This window comes from Aythya ferina, assembly GCF_964211825.1.
Source record: "Aythya ferina genome assembly, chromosome: 5".
NCBI classification, from domain to species: domain Eukaryota; kingdom Metazoa; phylum Chordata; class Aves; order Anseriformes; family Anatidae; genus Aythya; species Aythya ferina.
The window spans coordinates 48,738,742-48,759,281 of NC_140301.1; the positions used below are offsets into that span (position 1 = coordinate 48,738,742).

The window sequence follows — 20,540 nt, forward strand, 5'->3', positions numbered from 1 at the left end:
GCGCTGAGGGCTGGCCATGTGGCTGGCCGTATTGCCAACGGCATGGGAAGTCCCCATAGCTCTCACAGGCCCTACAAAACTCAGAAAGATGTATGCTCATACTGAGCTTTCTCAAGCCAAAATGGTTCAATTCCAAGTGACCTGGCCTGAAAACAAAACATGTTCGGTTCATATATTTAAAAACAAACAAAAAAACAGAAAATAAACAAAAAAGGTGATGTTCCCAACCAGATGGAACATGTCTGTGGCTATTCCTGAAGCAAACTCCTCCTCCTACTCTTCAGAAGGCACATCCCAGTGAGTTTTCCATCATGAGGATCTGCTCTAGTGAAAAGCTAAATCCTATATATTTTTCCCTTATAATTACTTGCCGTTAGTAGCCCCTTACTAGCACAAGAACTCTGGTCATACTTAGTCATACAAGAGAGCAGACACGCTTTAAAAGGCACAATCTCCAGCCCAGACCACAGTTAGCAAATCCTCAGCATTACTTGAGTTTCTCCATTTGTGGTTTTCTTATCTCCAACTGAATACCGCAGACAAGGTTAATTCAGCATTCCAGGGTCCTCTCAGGCCAGAGGGAATGAACTACTGATGGATCGTGCATTTCTACAGTGGTTTAATGTCTCAAACTTCTAGCAGAGAGATTGAGACTTTAGCAGAGCAGTGTGTGGTGGTATTTTGTATCTTGTGATGACAATTCCCTCATCAGCTTCAGAATGCACGTGACCAGCTGGGGCATTGATGGATGCAAAGCACATTATCAGATGCTAATTACATTTACTGGTGGCATATGACACCTCAGTGCCACAGCTCTTTGGACTCAAATCTACATGCAGGTTTTGAAAACTGCCCAGGGAATATGTTGATAAAATTTTCACTTTTTCCAGTTAAAATTTCAGGTTGGCAGAAAAGGCCCTCAGGGTTCTGGCAGGCACCAGATCAAATGGGAGTCAAAGTGCCCTTGCTGCAAAGGCTAACAGTACTCAGGGCTGCATCAGGCAAAGAACTGCCAGGGAGCTGAGGGAGGGGAGCCTTCCGCTCTGCTCAGCACTGGTGAGGCCACAGCTGGAGTGCTGGGACCAGTTCTGGGCTCCCCAGAACCTGGACATACTGCAGAGAGTCCAGTGAAGGACCACAAAGGTGGTGAAGGTACTGGAGCATCTCTCCTATAAGGAAAGGCTGAGAAAGCTGAGACTGTCCAGCCTGGAGAAGGCTCTGGGGTGACCTCAGCAGTGCATACAAGCACGAAGTGTAACCCTGTACAAGCCTATTATTGTTCTCTTATGCCACTTTTCATCTACAACTAGTTAAGCCTCTTGAAAACGCTCAAGAGCCAAACTGTAACATTGCAAGCAAAACAAAATAAACAAGAAAAACAAACCCACACTTATTTCACTGAGAATTTTGCCCTAAAATGCTGCTTACTAGCTGAATAACGTAAAACAGATTTGCAAAACCACACCTTCAAACAGGACTGCTTTAACAGGGAAGAACACCTCCTTCCTAAAGCTGGCACACTGCTGTCTTTTGGGAAGGCTGCATGAAACCCACACCGAAAGCTGTCAATATGGGCTGCTCCATCTCAGAGTCAGCCCTGCTTTTGATTAAAATAATTCCAGTCTGCTTCTGGATTAAGGCTCAGATGCAATGCTTTGTGATTCGCTGGCAACCAGTGCCTTATATATTGCTGAATTCTGCCTCTGAAACGAATGAGAGATCCAAGGACTATGCCTGGTTTGGGATTCCCCAAAGGGGCTGCAATAGCAGGAAACCAGCAGTGCTTCACAGCCCTGGGACCACACCTCCCCTCCCTGGCCCCGTTCCTGCTCCAGGAGTAAGGAGTGGCAATCTGGCAGTCCCACTTCACGCTGCTCCAAGATTCCTCCTCCTGAAAGGGGACCTCAGGCTACTCCTCTGAGCTATCTCAGCTTTGCATTCCTCCACCATGGTGACAGTAACTTATGTAATGGGTGGAGGCCCTTACCCATGCTAACAAACCTCACAGGGTTTGATAAAGCAGGCAACTTTCTTCTGTACCTCCATGCACACTGGAAGCTGGAAATGCATCAAAGGACTAAAAAAACACAGCAACTTAAAGATACCCGTTAACATGTGTCACACCCTGACGGGTGCAAGAGAGCATTAACAATTTTTTTCAGGCAGTATTTAAACATTTCTGCTAATACATTTAGTACCATTCCACCCCTGTAGCACACCTAGTATGTTCCTGTATAACCTGACCCATCCCTGTATCCGCAGGGATTTTACTATTCTCAATCTAAAACAATTTCCCCTCATTTCAGCAAATTATGCCATGTTCAAGAATAAGCATTCTTTTGTACTGCCCACAACAAACAACTTTTGCTTCTGACACTTGCAGTTCCTACTGCTGCCATCCTACCCTCAGCTTTACAGCATACTTGACTGCTTCAAACAAAGTCAGCCTCAGTAATGCTCCCCAGCTTGCTGCTGCTCTGTACTGGTATTTCCATAAACTTATCTACATTTATCTGATAGTATTTATGCCTTATGTCAGTAGTTTGGATCCATTCTTAGAACCATATCAAAGGAGTATTCCCTCAGCGTTTTGAGATGAGAAACCTTATAACACTGGGAAACCGCCCAGTGCTACACTGCTCTCAATATTACTGCCTCCCACCAGACAGCCCAGCATCAGATTATTTCTTCACCTACTGCTGGGTTTCCAGTCCCTTAATTTCCTGACCACAACCGTAGCTTTTGTTGACTTGTGCGTATTACTGGGTGTTCAGTCTCCCCATTCTTTGTTACCTACAGGTGTGCTGGGGTTGTACCACAAAAACAGCCTTTGATACAACAAGCCATTTACTGGCTCACCAACTAATGATTCACTTGCTCAGGCTGGCTTGAAAACAAGAACTTCACAGAGCAAAACAAAACATTAGAAAAATGAAAGCTCAAAATATTAGGAAAAATTATTATTATGATTATTTTTTGAGGGGAAAAAAATAAAAGAGAACAAAAACCAGTGTCAGCTCAGACATCAGAGCATGGATTCACTTATATTCATTTGGACCTGACAACCTCCTCTCCCCCTCCTCCTAGGCTCTCTATTCTTGCACTTTCAGCGTCTGAATGCTTCATGAACATGAGTGGATTTATTCTCACTGTAGTGGCATGCTATCGATATAGAGATGGGCAATAGCACAGATAAGGAAATTTTCCAGAAGGAATTGTGCTTTTGTATACATGCACCACCAGGTCCAAAATGAAGACCCCTTACACACCCTACGTTTCAGAAAGTGCTGAATGATCCTGCCTGAAAATCTAGACTCACCTCAGGTAAATGGTCAATGCTGAAAAAAATAGTGAGCAACAAGGTCAGAGGTTGTGCCAGCAGCCTGTGGCAAAAGACTGTAGGCTAGAATAAAGGGCATTTGCATGTCAAACTTCCATCAAGAGTGGAGGTCAGTGAGAGCAAGGGGCCTGCCCAAGCCTTGAGAGCCCAGCTCTTCATTTCAGCTGTCCTGTGACCTGTACCACCACCCATCAACCAGACCATCTTTCTCCTTACACTGCAGCACAGCCTTCTACCACAGGGCACCTGCAACCATAAATTATGGCTGAGATGAACTAAAAACAGAGGGGGGTTGCTGGTGTCAAAACTGAAGAGGAACTTGGCCCTTCTCATCGTCCTCATGGCCAGCGCACCTCAGGTGCGAGGCAGAACACTGAGACTGCTCCCCTGAGCCGGGCCGGCGAAGTGCAACTCCCATTCACCTCCCGGTAGCTTTTTCCTTTGAGAAATTCTGTCATATCACTGAAGTACTAAAATGGGAAGCCAGTCAACTGGCAGATGGAGGGATCAGAACACGTTAAACCACACACAACATCAGGCAGCTCTCACATTTCTGCGTGGCAGCTCTGCCATGCATCCAGCGTCCTGGGGACAAGACAAAAGAGCAATGCCAGCACATTACCTCCATCTATAGAGTCTGGCAAAGCATACCACCCGTCTGGCTGATTTCTACAGGTAAAGGAGCCAATACATATTTGCTATATATTTTGGCTTTACGTCTTGATTGTGATATAAAACCACAGCCAATTTCAGGCTGGAACCAAGAGAAAAGAAACAAAGCTGACCCAAGAAATATAAGGGAGAGGCCAAGAAAAATGGTGATTTGTAAGCCATTGAGAATGCTGCCATCTCTAGGCACTGCGGGTGCTGTTAATGCATGCGACGATTAACATGTGCCTGAGCAGAGTGCTGGTGCCATTAACAGGACCAAAAATAAATAAGCCTTACAGTTAAAGAAAGACACTCTGTTGTGGAAGGACACAGTGAGCTCTGCACGCCATGCCAAAGGGAGGGAGAGAAGGAGGCATTCCCAGAAGCAGCGTCCCCGAGGCTCCCAGCAGACCGCTAGGCATGGACTGTCGCCCACAGCCAAAACAGACTCTGCAGGAAAACAAGAGGGGAGCAAGCCACAAGGCCAGTGGCTTGAGGAAGGGTACTTGTGAAGTCTGTCAGTCTTCCAGCACCATCAAGTGACTTGATTTTCCTTAAGCCCCTTAACCGCCTGGTTGGCAGGTCTGCCTCGCGTGACAGCTATCCACAAAGGAAAGCTCTCACTCAGTCTGCTCCAGAGCAGACAGAGCTAATCGGTACATGGTGGCTTTAACTGATCTGGCACTGCTGAAATCCCTAGAAGTAAGACATAATAAAGGCAAAGCAGCCACAAAGCCCCACGTATCAAACCGCTTTTAGTGGTTAGTCTAAGGAATCATTCAGAGATTAACAGCAGGGGTTAGAGCCCTGCCCTGGCCAGCACATGCCTGGGGATATGGCAGGCTGGGCACGAGCAGTGCTCCTCTTAACTGAGTCACATAGAGCCTCCTGCCAACTGGCTCTTGCTGACAGCTGAAGGCTCTGTATTGTCTGGCTCATAGCCCAATGACCAATAACCCCCAGTTCAGAGACACCAAGCTTTACTGAGGCCATCAAACCAACCACAATGCAGTGAATAGGCTAAACCTCTTTCTCTTGGATGCTCTTTTCCCCTGCAGCCTTCAAAGCTAAGGAGATGGGATTCCTGGGTTCTTGCCACTTTGGATACCAAAGATATCACCCAACCCCAAGGCAAAGAGAAAGCTGAAGCACATCATGACAGAGAGAGGACAGTCTACAGGAACGTCAGCCTTCCTGAACCTGGACATGCAACACGCCATGAATGCTGTCCATTCTGTGCCCATGTCCCCTCTCTGCATATGACCCAGGTACATTTTGCAGTGTGACCCATTCTGCTGTCCCCCTCCATATACCACTATGCTTCCCTCCCAGCCTCACTACAGAAAAACCAGTAAGCTTTCAATCACCCCCTAATAATAAGCAGGTAAAGACACATCCACAGACAGAAACAGCTGAGTTCAAGCTGAAGTTGGAAGCAAATTCAAACACTCCCCTGGCTGCCACAGTTTTTAAGGTGACCAGCTCTCTGCTCTTCTCCCACAGCATCTAAGAAACCTTCATCATGGTATCAGGAATCTGGCAGGAGGAAAACATGGCAGCAGACTCCCTGTCCATAAGACGATTCAGCTTGTTCTGAGGGGGGTCAGTGCCTTAGGCTCAGACAGATTAAACTAAACCTAATGAACTCTTCTAATTCTTCTAACTTCTGCTCCAAGATCCTAAGATCTTCAAAATCAATGGGGGCCGTTACCACAGGGCTGAGAGGAGCTTTGGCCTCCAGTTGACTTTGCAGCTATTTAACCAGTCTGACTGCAGTTCAGTTGGGACTATACCATAGCCACGCTTATTTTTATTTTCCCTTCTCACATCATTGCACACTAATATGGCCAGCTAGCGATGCCTGAAAGGCACTGACATGCAGATCAATAAGACTTGCGTTTACTGTTACATTCTGCCATACCCAGGAGCCTGCTTTTTTCACTCCACGTAGAGATGCCAGTTTTCTTAATAATATGCCAGCTTTCTTGGCTTGCATGTTATATTTCTTGGTTCAAGCTTTATCCATTTCTGTGTGAGTAGTAGAAGCTTCACAAATAAATGAAGCACTCCTGTGCTTTAACCACCAGACCGTGCTCCTCCTACAGTGCACTTAGCAAGGAATGACAGAAGGAATAATCCAAGCCACAGAAGGCTCAGTTTACCTGGCTACAGACACGTACAGCAGCCTCCTCTATCAAGTCAATCCCTCCACCACAAACACATTTCCTTCAGTGAAAAGCAGTGTTTGCACCCTCATTTTCCTTTGTCAATTCTGCTGGGGTAGGATACGCTTGGTGGTGAGGTGAAGGAATGCAGGAATGACCCTGCTGATGGACACTGCTGTAGGGACAGGCTGAGCCTTACCTTTCCTCAGCCCCAGTCCCTCCTCTGTGCTGGTGCAATGGTTTCCTGAGGGAGGAAGGAGCTCTGAGTGGTTTCAGATGTACCTTTTCATCCATGAATATTTTATGGTCAGCTCACAATTACCTTTCAGCAGACTGGTGGGCTTGTGAATAGATCAAACCATCAGATCGTAAGCACCGAGTCTCTGGACCCAAAATAATTATAACTGTGCTTGTCTGGAACCGAATGATGTGGGTTTATCCAGTGGGACAGGGCTATGTTAAGTACATCTATGCTCTACAACGTTAATATCAGATGTTCATACAGAGCACATATCATAACCGTCAGTCCCTGGCATATGATCCTGTCTTAGAGGACACAGTTTGTATTCTCCACATCTTTATTTTACCTGGCTTGTCTTTTCTTGTCATTACCTGAGATAATCAAAGGACGATCATCAAGAATTTTGCTAGAACTTGAAACAGAATCACAGAATTGAAGGGGTTGGAAGGGACCTCAAAAGATCATTGGGTCCAACCCCCCCTGCCAAAGCAGGTTCCTCAGAGCAGGCTGCCCGGGTAGGCATCCAGACGGGCCTTAAATATCTCCAGAGAAGGAGACGGAGAGAAGGAGAAAAAAAGAAACAATCACAGAATAACTAGATGGTGACTGAAAAGCAACAGGATCAAATAACCACTGAAAGCTTTTGTAGCATAGGTATTTTTGAAGTAAAGGGGAAATACTGATGAAGTTCTGGCACTTCTCCTCTCATCTGGTCAGAAACATAGACAAAACTGCCTTGTGATATTGAACCAGTTTAATGCACTAGCGAAGTAAGTTCCCCATTCCTTATTTCAAGCTTCACTGTTGCCAGATTATTAAGCTGGGTCTTTTTTTCCTCTTGATTACTATTTTTTAAATGATAGCAGTCAGGAATCTGCCTCAGAAGCTATCATCCGTTCCTGAAATGATTCTTGTACAACCCCAGAAAAGATTTTTTTCAGTTTAAACATCATGAGCTAGAGTCCCAAAATACACAGCCTGTTTGTCTATGGCAGAGTCAGGAACCAAGTCCAAAATCCTCCAGCCCAAGCCCTAGCTACCAACCACAACTCTTTCTTGAGAGGCAACTGTCCTGTTACAATGGCAGCACAAAGTCCAAATTTATATTTCCCTGTACAAAAGCTGTCAAGAAAACCATCTTAGGAGTAAAGGAAACATATCATGACCCTTAATTTAATCAGGAGATGTTGTCTCCTGGGACACAGAGCTGAGCCAACTGGGGTTAAAAAAGATAATGGCAGGAGCAGATTCCATTTATCTTCTCCTTTATACTGCCCCTCCCAGGGCACAGTCTCTCCTGCATTTCACTCCTTTTCTTCCTCCTGTTTCTAATAGGACAGAGCTCACTGCAGAAGGGTTGCTATTATAAGATATTCTGGCTCAGTGGCTAAGGCACAGCTCTGGGCTCTATCCCTGGCACAACCACAGTTCTGCCACAAGACCTGGGCACCTCATTTCACTTTCTTGTGTACATCTGGGGAGAGGAGAGGGAAATGAAGACACATCTGGTTCCTTTTGCTTGAAAACTCATCTAGGCTGTTCTTCGTGAGGTTGAGTGGAGGTCAGGTCAGTACGACTGCAGGCTTGGATGTGGGTTTTAGGTATGCTAGCAATATAAATGATAATGATCTAAAACCCATCTGTGCAAAGGTAATGCTTTGAAGGACGGAGTTTCACTCCATGGTCAACAGGCTGGGGATCTGTAGGTGTGGAATGTCGGGAGTCCTGGCCGTTGCTGGGAAGTGAGGAAAGGTAAAGCAATGACTGCTGCACAGAGGACGCCTTGCAGAACAATTCTGACTTCACTAGGAAAGGGTATCTTTCCATTTCCTGCTGTTTTTATGCTTCTTCTTTTTAGCCTTTGTTTCAAAAATAAAGATTTGTAAAAAAAAAAAAAAAAATAAAAAAAAATAAAAAATTATCTCCTCCACTGGACTCTTCCCTTCTTTCCATCTCTAGGTCATACTCATCTTGCTTGACACTTACACCCTTCCTAACATGTACTTCTCCATCTTTGCAGTCTGATTGCTTGCTCAAAATCCTCCATTCAGTCCTCTTAAGATGCCTCCCCACCCGCATCATCTCCTCACATTGTGCATCTACATTAACAGGATAAAAAGCAAAAATAAGAGTCCACCCATTACAGTTTTCTCCACAATGCCCAGAAGGATCTGTGCTCGAGGCATGTTTTAAAAATCATTGTAAATCAGGAAACAGCAAGGTGGAGCGAAGGGAAATTGGAAAGAACTCTCAGCTTACAAATGTATAATGCAAGACCAGGGGCCCTTGCTCCACTTTAATCTTGCCAACGGTTACGAGAGCAAGTGCCACAAACAAAAAGTCATTAGTATGACTAAACATTCAGTATTTATAGAGAAGTAGCATTAGAAGACAAACAGTTTGAGCAGTGCTCTTAGGCTAGTTGTTCATTGCTTTTTCCTGAATGTGGTCTTTTATTCCAGCATTAATTGTGGCTGTAAATCATTCCCAACCTGCTTTGGAATGAATTTACACATGCATTTGAAAGCACAGCACATTTATACATACAAGCCATAAGGCATTCAGCAACTCCAGCAGTAAAAATACCCATCCATCCATCAGGAATCAGGCCCACAGAAGATTTAAAAACAAAATTATCGTTGAAGTATTTCTCTGCCTGCTGCCAGAAGTGGCTACAGCTGCTTCTGCATCATCTGGAGGACACTGGAGTGGGCGAAGTGGTCACTAACAGGTGTCATTGGGACACCTCATTGCATCAGGTACTTGTGCCAGGAAAGGTTTTGTCTCACAAGGGACAAGACCTGGAGATCTTGAAAAGATGTCCAGAAATGATCCTTGGTAAGGCTGAGCAGTGAACATGATGGGGAAGGAACGTGGACACCTAACTCTTCTCTGTGACCATCCAGGTCAAAAAGGTAGAAGCCAAAAAAGCTGGAAAGGAAAAAAAAAAAATGCTTGGATTTCTTTTTTCCTATGTTGCAATATATCAGCCCCCAAGAGGAGAATGTTATTTGTAACACCTGGGGTGCACATTCTTCTGAGAGCCTAGGACGTGGAGGCTTGGCAGGCAGGTAGAGTGACCCTCTCATAGCCTTCCCCTTTTCTGTCAGCTCTAGCAATGAGGAGGTTAAAAAAAAAAAAAAAAAAAAAAAAAAAGAGCTTGTTAAGTCTTACACTGCTTCCAGATCAAATTTTTATCCTATTTCACTTTGGAAGTCTCTTGAACAAGCTCAGTGTTTCAAAGCTGAGGCTGCAAATCTCCCAGGGCAGGTTCCTGTGTTTAATAAACTGTTTTGACTGGAATTCAACGAGAAAGTAAAGATTTCTGTTGGCCTAGCCATAGAAAATGTGGCCCAGATCTGTAACCCCATATCTGACCAGACAAAAAAAGAAAAAAAAAAAAAGAAAAAAAAAAAAAAGGATATTTCTCAGAAACATTGGCATGAGACTAGCTCTGCTTCCCCTGAAGTCAATAGAAAAAAGTCTCATCATCCTTAATGGAAATACCTGTGTCTAATTTTTTATTTGGAAAGAAGGTGCCGGAAGGAGATGCCAGAACCCCAGCATAACAAACCTGTAAGTTATATAGAGGTTCAGCTACTGGGCAGAAGAACTTCCAGTTTACTCTTTTCAACCATTCCACCACAAAATTAACCCTTTAAGTGCTTCATAGCCTAAGAGCATGCTGAATGCTGACAAGCAGGGAAGCATACAGGGACCAAAATACCACTAACGTGAGCAATGCTTATAATTTGCTTAGCGTAAGATGGAGCTGTAACTCATGCGATTCAGCCTTTCTTGAATGACTTGGGTGAAATTTCGGTGCTGCCTGGGGACCCTCTCAAGTTCCCCTGGTGCCTCACATCCACAACCTTCATGCACGAGGCTGAACATCAGCCCCGTTAACTGCACCAGAAGTCCTGGAAACGGGACAAGACCTTTCTCCTGCCACTGCAGTGAGACATGCAGTGCTTCACACCATTCTCTTGGTGCCTACACTTTCCATCCTACGGCACAGAGACACAAAAATAAATAGTGCATCAAGACAGTGAACGTCTCCCGGGATTTCACTAAATCAAAAATGAAACCTAAGCTCAGCAGAGACCCTTTCAATCTGACAGGTCTTGTTTTCTTTAAGTTTCATTTTTCTTCCTCTAACACAAACATGACCTACCATTCGCCCAAATTCAAACCTGATGTAGACTTTCAAAAACTGTTTCCAGCTAACTGTGATACTCAAATAGCAGTCTGTCTTTTCCCATCTATTCTTGTTAATGTCTCTATTCACCAAACTTTCCCTCACAATTAAATTCCCATGTCTGAAAGTTAAAGTGACAGAAGTGAACAGCCCTGATTTAAGAATTAGTCCTCACATTTCTGCCAGCATGGATGGAAACAGACACAGCCTTTACAGGCTGGAAGTTCCACTGTCAAAGTTTCCAAAATCCACCTGTTTTGATTTGTATGGTTTGTGTGCAGCAGGCCAGACAGTAAATATAGGGATTTCATTTCCCCTTTGATTTCAGCACTTCTTTTCTATTAACTGTCCCATTTCCTGATTCACCTACATCAAAGTTAGCAAAATAAAAACACTCCTGAAAGCCTACAAATCAATACTTAACTTAAGATGATCTGTTCACTAACACCAGAAGGACTGGCTGAAATTTTTAAAGGATTGAATGGCATACATGGTTATTTTTACAGCAAACTCAACAGTTATCCCAGGATTTCAAAACTCTTTGTAAAAATAAAAAATAAAATTAAAAAGGTGTTTATTTATTTCATTTTACAGTATATATTACTACTAGTGCTAGTTAGAAAATGTGTTTCTGCTACCTTGGATAATAGTGAGATCAATAATTCAACTATAGAAAAATGTGCCCCAAATAATTTGAATTTAAATTTGTACTTCCATGTCTCCTGAGACACATCATGATCTCCTCACATAGGGAAGCAAATGAAGTACATCATTAGAAACCAAGTCTTGCCAGAAATTCCAGACAAGAAGGCAAAATCTTCTCAGAAGACAAGTCAGTTTCCGCTCGTGTTGTTCTGCAGCAGAATTCAAATAGAAACGTTCTGCATTAAATGCAATTCCTTAGTTTGCAGACAGACAAAATTCTCTACTGAAAGCACACATCTCCATTGATTTGGGCTTTTATACTTGTCAGAGACCAATTCTATTTAAAACAACAACAACAAAAAAATCACCAAAACTTTTATACGAGTTAGCTACACACAATAACAAATAGAAAACTGAGACCCAGAAGCAGTGGTTAGAGACCAACTTTGCGGTAGACCTGTGAGCTACATCTGCAGCATTTACTCTGACAGTCACCAGTGATTGGCTTGATTCTGATCTCTTGTAGCCAAGTCTGGCATCAAAATGAATATCCTGGCCAGTGGAATTTCCTTTGGATTAGTTCAGAAATTTTCTCTCCATTCCTTTGTAACATGACATCATCAACAGCAAGCAAACCAAAAGGGATTTATTCCAAATCTCCCATAAATTTGCATAACACAGAACCAGATTAGATGTATGGTAAACCTGGTATAAAATGGAGTAAGTGAAATCAAAGTCTAGCCAGAAGTTGCAATAGAAGAACTACCAACACAAGAACACAGAGTTACTTATTTTATTATTATTATTATTGGAGACTGGGGAACACCAAGGTCCTAAGAAAATATCAAAGGTCTGCTGGGGCAGCAATTCTTTCTCTGTGTGTTTGTGCAGTACCTAGAACAAGAGATTTTCAGTCTCAGCTGGAGAAGTATATAGTCATTAAGGCACCGGTAGTAGTACCAAGAGTTGTGTAATACCCTCTAGATAAGATGTACTCCAAAGGCATCATAGTCTAAGTGAAGAACACAAAGCATTGGAAGAAACAACTCTTATTTATACCATCTACAGCTGAAAGACCTACATCCAGAAATCTGGACAGGGTCACATACAACCAAGAACCAAATCAGTATTTCCTCAGTCCCAGCCTAATACTTCAAATGCAGGCCATGCCATCTCTCAAGGACAAAATCATAAGCATGAAAGGCATCCTTTTGATTAATTAACAAGTCACCTACCATCAGATGTTTTTTTATGTCATAAAAAGATTACTTCTCTCATAGAAGCAGATTTCCTCTTTAAATAATCAGACTAGAACATGTCTTAGCTTGCACTGAGTTATGACTATACGGAATGTACAGCTCACACCCTTTAAAATAAGTTTCAGCATCTTGGGCTTCAGTGACACAAGAATAACCAAAGGACAATTGTAGGACAATTGTTTCTTTAATGTCAGACAAGCTTTAATGTAAATAAAAATACAGAATAAAGATTTCTACTACTTACCAGCACACTGGTTGTTTTCATCCAACTGGTACCCAAATCGACATATCAGAGGTCTTGTAACAGTAGGGTAGTTAGGAACTGGGCCTGGTGCTGGGGGCGGTGGATAAATATTTGAGTAAGGATTCAGATATGGTGATCGATACACTGGGTTTGTTCGGGGTACACATAAATAGCCACCATTCTGGTTGACACACACCATATCTCCTCTACAGGCCTCAGGAATAGTCCGACATTCATCAATATCTGGAAGGAAATTGCAGAAGTTAAGTGAGTGATTGCTTCTTAGCGTGAGCTATCTGAAAAACAGTTAATTTTTTTTTTTTTTTAAATCAAGACTTTGCTAAAAATTTGATACTCTCTTTGAACAGAAGGGCTAATCTTTCTTTGCAGATCCTTGCTTTAAAGTTAGATTGCACTAGATCAGGAAACTTCCCATATATTCCATACATCCTGTGTTCTACTTGTTTTAATTCAGCATTAAAGGGAGAGGGGAAAGCCTGCTTTGTTATTCTATAAATGTTCGGTTTAAACACTGATTTACACATGGCTACAGCATGCTACCGCCTATTCCTGCTAGTGGGTCTGTCCAAACCACAACATGCAGATCAGGATTTCAAACACTGGTGGCTTGGTTTGCCCAGCTGTGAAACTTGGATTCTGATTTGGAACTCCCAAGCTCCCTCCCACAGAAAAAGTTAGGGATGTTCAGATCTGGGGACGTGGTTCAGGCCTCTTTCTTGTTCCAATTGAGATTGTTGTTGAATCAAATTTAGAAAGATACGAGTGGTTTACCCAAACTGAATGTTTGTTTGGTTCTCAGAGCACAGAAGCATTTGACTGCCATGACAGAGCAAGCAGCCTGCTGCTCATTTTCCCCCTCATTGTTTGAGGGACTTTAATTCACACAGAAGATGCTGCCCTGGAGACTGAGAGCCTCCCTTCGCATTCATTTATGAAAAGGTGCTATAGGGTAAAGTGAATGTTTCCCTACACCTGCTTCACTGATTGTCCTAGAGTTTCAACACAGAGCAGTAATAAACTTTATCTGGGGCCTGCAGGTACAGAACACTGAGTTTGGAGGAGACAGAGAAGGAGGATGAACAACCCTTGTTATTTAGCAATGCGACTGAGCTCCCAAACTCGTTTCACTGCATTACAAGTATTTGGGAAGCACTGACAGCCAGTTAGTATCCCCATGTCACAGATCGATATATCCTTGGGCTATGTAAATGCACACACACATTTATATATATACACACATGTATTTATTCACACACACATTTATCACACAGCAAGGACTTTTCACCTAAAACATACCAAGAACAGCACAAAGTTAACAAAGGCAGTGTTTCTGAACCCCGAATTAAGTTCATTGATGTAATTAAAATCCTACCTAAGCATTGCCCAGAGGCACGGTCCAGGTCAAACCCATTAGTGCATTGTTGCTAAAAGGAGAAAACAAAGGACACTCAGTAACTGTGAAATCAGACAGCTGCAGAGTCAGATGCTCACCTGGGTTATCACGCTTAGTAGAACTGTTCAGCACTACACCAGAATGTTCAGGACACCAAAATAAAGTCCCTTCCCTAAAGGACAGGCAACGAGGAATGAACCAGAGACCTCCAGCGCCTGACAGCCCCTTAACCCAGAAGGCCACTTCCACAGGTGGTGATAGTTTCAGGCTGTTACTCTCTGCTGGGATATGCTGGGATAGCCAACACCTGATGTGCCACACACTCCCTACCAGGAGTTAACACAGAAGCTGTGTTCTTCTATTTTGGGATCTTGTTTTTGCCAGAACAAGGGGGCATCAGTTCAGAGGTACTAGCTGACTTCTCTAACATGCTTTGAAACTCCACATGTAGATGGTTCAGTACATAACTCTCGAGAAGCTAGCCAGCTGACCTGAAGCCAGAGTTAAAACACAAACTTAAAAAAGTAAGGCTTTTAGTTCACACAAAACATTTAGATTTTTAGGGGATAAATCTGTACACAACACGTGTTCTATGCATACAAAGTCACTGGAAACCTCGTTCCTTCCTATCCTACACTGCTGGTCAGGGCTGGAACCTGGAGTCTTCAACACCTAATCCATGTTCCTCAGCATTTCTAACTAGTGACTTTTGTCAAAACCCATTAAAATGATTCCCTGTTCTCCCTAGTTTTTGACAGAGCCTTTGGGCATGTGGCAGTGGGCCACGCAGTCGACACAAGTCGATCCTTCCAGTAAGTGGGTAATGGGAAGGCAGGTGGGCAAGAGACATCAAGAAAACAAAAACCACTGAAGGAACCAGAGGGTACGTGATGGGAGTGTATTCAGGATTCCTCCTTTTTTGTTGTTGTTGTTAAATGCTAAAGACACTCATTTTGGACTCTGTGGAAAAAAACAACGGAAAACCTTAAAGTACTTTGCATATGTTTGGAGAAGTAGCGAATTGTAGGTTGGAGACAAGGTGTGAGATAGATTAGTCAATGGAAGTGGGCCACTGCAAAAGCTGGGAGGGGACATGACACGAAATACATGGCACTATTGGAACTGCACCTGCCATTTGCATGCCCAAATACACAGAACCACTAGTAATAGTGTCAAACATGTGGGAAGGAATTCTGCCTTCATTTATTTTGGCATTACAAGATACTTTGGTATCACGGTGGGGAAGGTATTCTGATGAGTGAATGTATAATCAGCCTCATGTTTTAGAGAACTTACATACTCAACCTTTTCTTATTTTCTCCTGTGCTGTAGTTCACACACTACAACTAGGTTAGATGGAAAAGTTGGGTTAGTTTTTAACAAAATTATTTTTTTCCACAGTAAACCATGATTCAGAAACACTGAGACTATTGTAGAAGTGATTTCAACAGTTTTCTTAAGCTTTATTCTAGAAAAGTTTCCAATATTGAAATGACCTGTTTCAATATCTTCAGAAAGAATTTGTTGCTATCATTTTGGTTTCAAGTTGTTTTTTTGCTTGGACTTCAAAATTAATTTATGGTACAAGATGTTTCTATTAAAAAAACATTGGAAATAATATTTTTTAAATTATAAAAACAAACCCTTAAAGACATCTCAAAAATTCTCGAGGGGCATGAAAAGCATTTCCCATACAGATCCAATTTTCACAAAAATATCAGTAAGCACGCCACATGCAGGAAATTTTCAACCTAACAGAAGAAAAACACAACTACTTTTCAAAGTCTTTTGGCAAAGGTATTTAGAAACACAGCTCTGGACATTGAGCATATCTGGATTATCAACTAGGAATCCAAGCTTAACATGCCTTTGGGAACTGTTTTTCTTAATTTAAAGTCCACTTGGAGCCCAAGAACACAAAGAACTAATGCTTCTGCTATTTCAAGAACTGGACTGCTCTACTTCCATCCACCCTCAAAAGCCCTGCATCTTGAACAAAAATGGCTTTGGGCACAAATTAAAGCGAAGCCCTAGCTAGGATGCAGTCATTCAGGCTTGCAGTCCAAAAACAGAGTCTTAAGATTCTGCCAGACTGCTATGCACAGAACATGCCTGTTTACGTGACTGAGTTTTCCAAACATTGGTGTTCCCCATCACAGAACTGAACTGTCCCTGCTCTTGTGGGATGACTTTTCTTATTTCCTTTTTCAGACATGTTCAGTTCAGAAGCAGAATCAGGTTTTTAGTGAGGTCCAGGTTTCTGCAGGGATATTTTGCTGAGCTGGCAAGGATGAGTCAAAAAGCTAAGTCCTTGTTCAACTCCAGAATCCTGCTGGCTCCAAGTCCTCCCCTCTAAACCCTTAGACCACACAGCTTCCTTTTCATGTAAACCCCAGACCACAGAGCTTCCTATTCACCTGTTAGCCAGTTAAGTCTCATGCCATATAGTGCTTCAGTATAAAACAGTACAGAGATCTCTCTGTGCACCTCTCACCTGTGCTTTTCCAGGGTTCGAAAGGCAGACGGCCAGTGTGAAAGCAGTCAGTATCCTGTAATGTGCATAGAAAATAGGCTGAAAACCTTCTGATATCCAGGCTCGTTATACAGAATTAAATACACACGGACAAGTTAATCTGTAGTGACACTTCAGTGCATTCCAGAGTTTTGTCAACATGAATTTGGCCTCTGGAGAGAGAGCAATATGATTGTGGGCCAGATTCAGATCTCAGAGTCATTAATTTTGCTATGGTTTTATGAAATTGGGATCAGAATTGATTTGTACATAAGTATTCACTAATATTTTCTTTTAATACCACCCCACGCAGTAGCTGCTTAATGAACAAACACATAATATTCAGTAAAGCATTTTTGCCTCTCTCTGACACCTTTCTTTTGACAATATCCAAGTTCTTCATGCACACTGTGCACATTTTACAGATGGGTAAACCAGCACATGGGCCCTTCCTAAGCTCACAGAGCAACTCATTGGCAGGACTGCAGGCTTGTCATGCAGGAGGTCCTGAATCCACGCCAGTTGCGCTAGCTGCTAAACCGCACTTCATCCCCAGGAGACTATATCTGAGATTAATCCATTTTCTTGGGGCCAGATTCTGTCCCTTTCCTCAGTCTTCAGTACTACATTGCTCTGCAAGTAGACGCACTGTGCCAGGTCATCAGCTACTAGAAGCTGCTATCTTCAGTGGAGACTTCCCCAGTCATCTTAGCATCTAGCGGGACTTGCTGGGTCTCTTCACTGCAGCTGAGAGAAGAGGGTCCCTCGCTAACAGAGCTCTGTGGCTATATAGTGGACTCTTTACCTGGAGCATGAAAGCTCTCCGGTCAACCAACCCCCCACCTCCAAGTAGGAAAGCAGGAAAGGACAGCAAGAAATACCTTTTTTTTCTCTGTACTACAGATTTCAGTGTTTTGCCTCTGCCTTATAGAAAATTTCTTCTCAATACTATTAAACCCCCACCTTGTTTAGCTTGGATTCTAGTTCTGAACGGCAATTGTATACATTTCCCACAAAACCAGCACAGGAAGCACAGGATATTTTAGGTAGTCTCAGTTCTGCTACTCCACTAAGCTGCCAACTTTCTCTCTTAGAGCTGTCTCCGATTTCCAGTGCAAACTGAGCCGCTGAACAAGACCTACAAATGCATCAGACAAAACCATGCACCAGCAGAGACCGACACATTTGGACACATTTGCTTGAAATGTGGAAACAGGCACAAGCTCTGAAAAGTAAACACAAACCCTAAAATGGTTGTTCGTAGTGCTGCGGAGGCAGATCGTGCTTGTTGGCAGCCTCTAAGTGACAAGGAAAAGCAAATTCTACACAGACTTTTCTGTAAGAGTCGGATGCAAAGCATTCAAAGTACAGAGTTATCTATTTAGGCTTGCACTTCATCTATTAATCCTTTAAATTTTTTTGAAGATGTTTTAAATCTGGCACTGGGTATAAATTCTGCACACTCACTCTGTGCATAGCAAGGGCAGCACTAGAAGGAAATACAACAGGTTATAGCTGTGTGTTAACATACATAGCGACACGGGTGCACTTCACGGTGTTGCAGAGCAGTACACACTAGCAAAATCTGCCATAAAATCAGTCAGACAGAACTCGTACTTTTCTAGGCGGTCTTTAGTTTCCGCTGTTACAAGATGATATATTCTTCCCTCCTGGGGTGGGGGTGACCTTATTGCCTCATACGTGTTCTGTCTGCAGCCACCATCGCAGTTTGCCCATTATTTGAGATCTCAAATCTGCTCAAGAATTATCAGCAGACATACAGCACAGCCTATCAATGCTTTATTCAGCTGGTCACAGCAGCTCGTCCAGCAGGCAGAGTATTTTAAACTAGTAATTAACTTCTGCAATAGTAACTAATTAGCTTCAAATCAATCACTGCAGCCAGGGGGCTTGTTTGCAGTTGCAATTCAGCACTCCCACCGATATTGGGGTTCTTAAAGTGGAGGATATAAGCACAGATTAAGAAGAAAATCTTCAGAGATAGCACAGTTTTAATAACAGACAGATTGTCTTTCCCCACCTCTAACCATTGAGATCCCGTCTCTTTGCAAATGGATTTAGCAAGTGGATTGGCATACTGAATCCTTGCCACAGATATTTTCCACAAGTAAGTTTCCCTTCAGTAAGTAAAGAAGTTTCATGCATAGCACTTACCTTTTTAATCCTTGCATGTCCAAAACTGTTGGGGAAAGGTGGAAAAAAAACAGAGCCTGTGCTGATGAATAACTAGAAAGTGTTTCCAAACATTACCCTCTGCTAGCACTTCAGTTCCTCAGTCATTTATAGTCCAAAGAATGAAATAGCAAGTAATGGAGAAGATCGGGAGCAGTCTGTACCTCCTCAGACACTGGAGAGAATACAGAGAAAGCACCTGGTTTTGCTTAGTTCTCTTCTGTAATTCAGCATTAAACCAATTGGAGGAGGAATGTTAAAAATGAACACTTCATTTTCTAAGTATGTTAAACAATGCAAATGGGGGCCTCAGCCTGGGACAGCTGGTTTAGATTACAAAGCTCACCAACTGGCTAGACTCCTCACAACAATCTCGAGGAGCCTGCCAGGATAAAACACTAACAGCTTGAAGGAAAGCCTCTCCCGCTGCAAACTTCACAGTTAAATGTGCCTCAGAGCAGAGAGCACCGTTATTGGACAGAAACTCTTATCAAGGGACCGGAGAAGGGAAGGGATTGTTTTCCTTGTTCTGAGAACAAAAAAGTCAGGCTTTTTTGAGGCCCTCTAACCGGTGTCTCGGACGATGAATATGCAACACTCACTGCTTCATGCCAATGGCATAGCGATGAAAGTTCTGACCCTCTGGGAGGTGAATAACTTGAATTCATAACCATCACAGCTACAGGAACTATATTGCTTAGGGATTACTTGAAAACAGGAATAAACAAATTAAACATTCAAACAAAAGCAAATGGTCTGTCTACAAACACTGGCCCTTTTCAAGTTGACCCCGTGCTTAAGGGAGCTTGTGAAATGCAATTTCTCAGGAAAGATGATTCCTGCAGATCTCCGGTTATGACTGAAGAGGAAGGAAATAAAGTACTTTTTCAGGTGTTTTGCAACTTTGTCACAGGCAGATCTTTAGCAGGTCAAGCAGTACACTTATGAGATGTGAGCAATCAGATGCTGCAAAGATTGTGCTAGATCCACAGATGAACACTAAAATTAAATGCAGACATAGACATGAAATGAATACTTACAGTTTTTGTAGACGCTTCCATCTTAGGAAACCCTTTATTCTCAAGAAACATGAAAGGTCCGACATGATAAAATCTATCACACGTCTCTCCATTATGGACTGAGAAACTAAGAAACAGAGTTGTTAGAACAGATATTCATAAAAATGGCTTCTAAGTGTGGATAAACAGCTTTACATACAAAAATATAGCTTCTTCAAGGCTGTTGAGCACCCACAAGTCATATTTATGTCAATGGAAAGCACAAGAGCTCTGTATGCAACTAGTTGCAATTGTCCAAATGATTTTTCAAAAATTACAGTGCCAGAAGCTCAGTGCCACTTTTGACAGCTTGTCTCTCAGTGACTTCCTTACATCACTTGTGTTGTGTGGAAAGTTAAACATTTTCCTAGTGTCAATATATTTGCAGATAAACAAGAACCAATTAATTTATTTTGAATAGACTTCCCAAAACTTACCAAAAACCCACAGAAGATACTTGTGAACAATCCAACCGAGCACATTGAGAGTAAAGTTTTGTCGTGGATCAGAAAACCAACAGAAGTTGGAAAGCAAGGACTGGGCAAGTTTTGCTTGTGGTAAAGGTTAACTGTTAGTTATACCATTGTTCCATCTTAGATCTAGTGTTGCTCAACACACTC

The 20,540-nt window shown here is 42.7% G+C and overlaps 1 protein-coding gene across 3 annotated transcripts in view; it reads right to left on the bottom strand.

Annotated features, from left to right (window-relative positions):
- FBLN5 (fibulin 5) overlaps positions 1–19,376 on the bottom strand; it is a 47,660-nt gene extending 28,284 nt beyond the window's left edge. Inside the window, exons 1-4 of one of the 3 annotated variants that reach the window (XM_084519738.1) lie at positions 18,845–19,376; positions 16,652–16,706; positions 14,137–14,188; positions 12,744–12,986 (exon numbers count right to left, since the gene is read on the bottom strand). In XM_084519738.1, the coding sequence (XP_084375864.1) occupies positions 12,744–12,986; positions 14,137–14,188; positions 16,652–16,706; positions 18,845–18,861 (367 nt within the window). In that variant the 5' untranslated portion in view covers positions 18,862–19,376. Of the gene's footprint in view, positions 1–12,743; positions 12,987–14,136; positions 14,189–14,255; positions 14,365–16,651; positions 16,707–18,844 lie in introns of those variants that run through there. The other 2 variants (XM_084519739.1, XM_084519740.1) reach the window with 2 other exon arrangements.
- Positions 19,377–20,540: the final 1,164 nt, after the last annotated feature.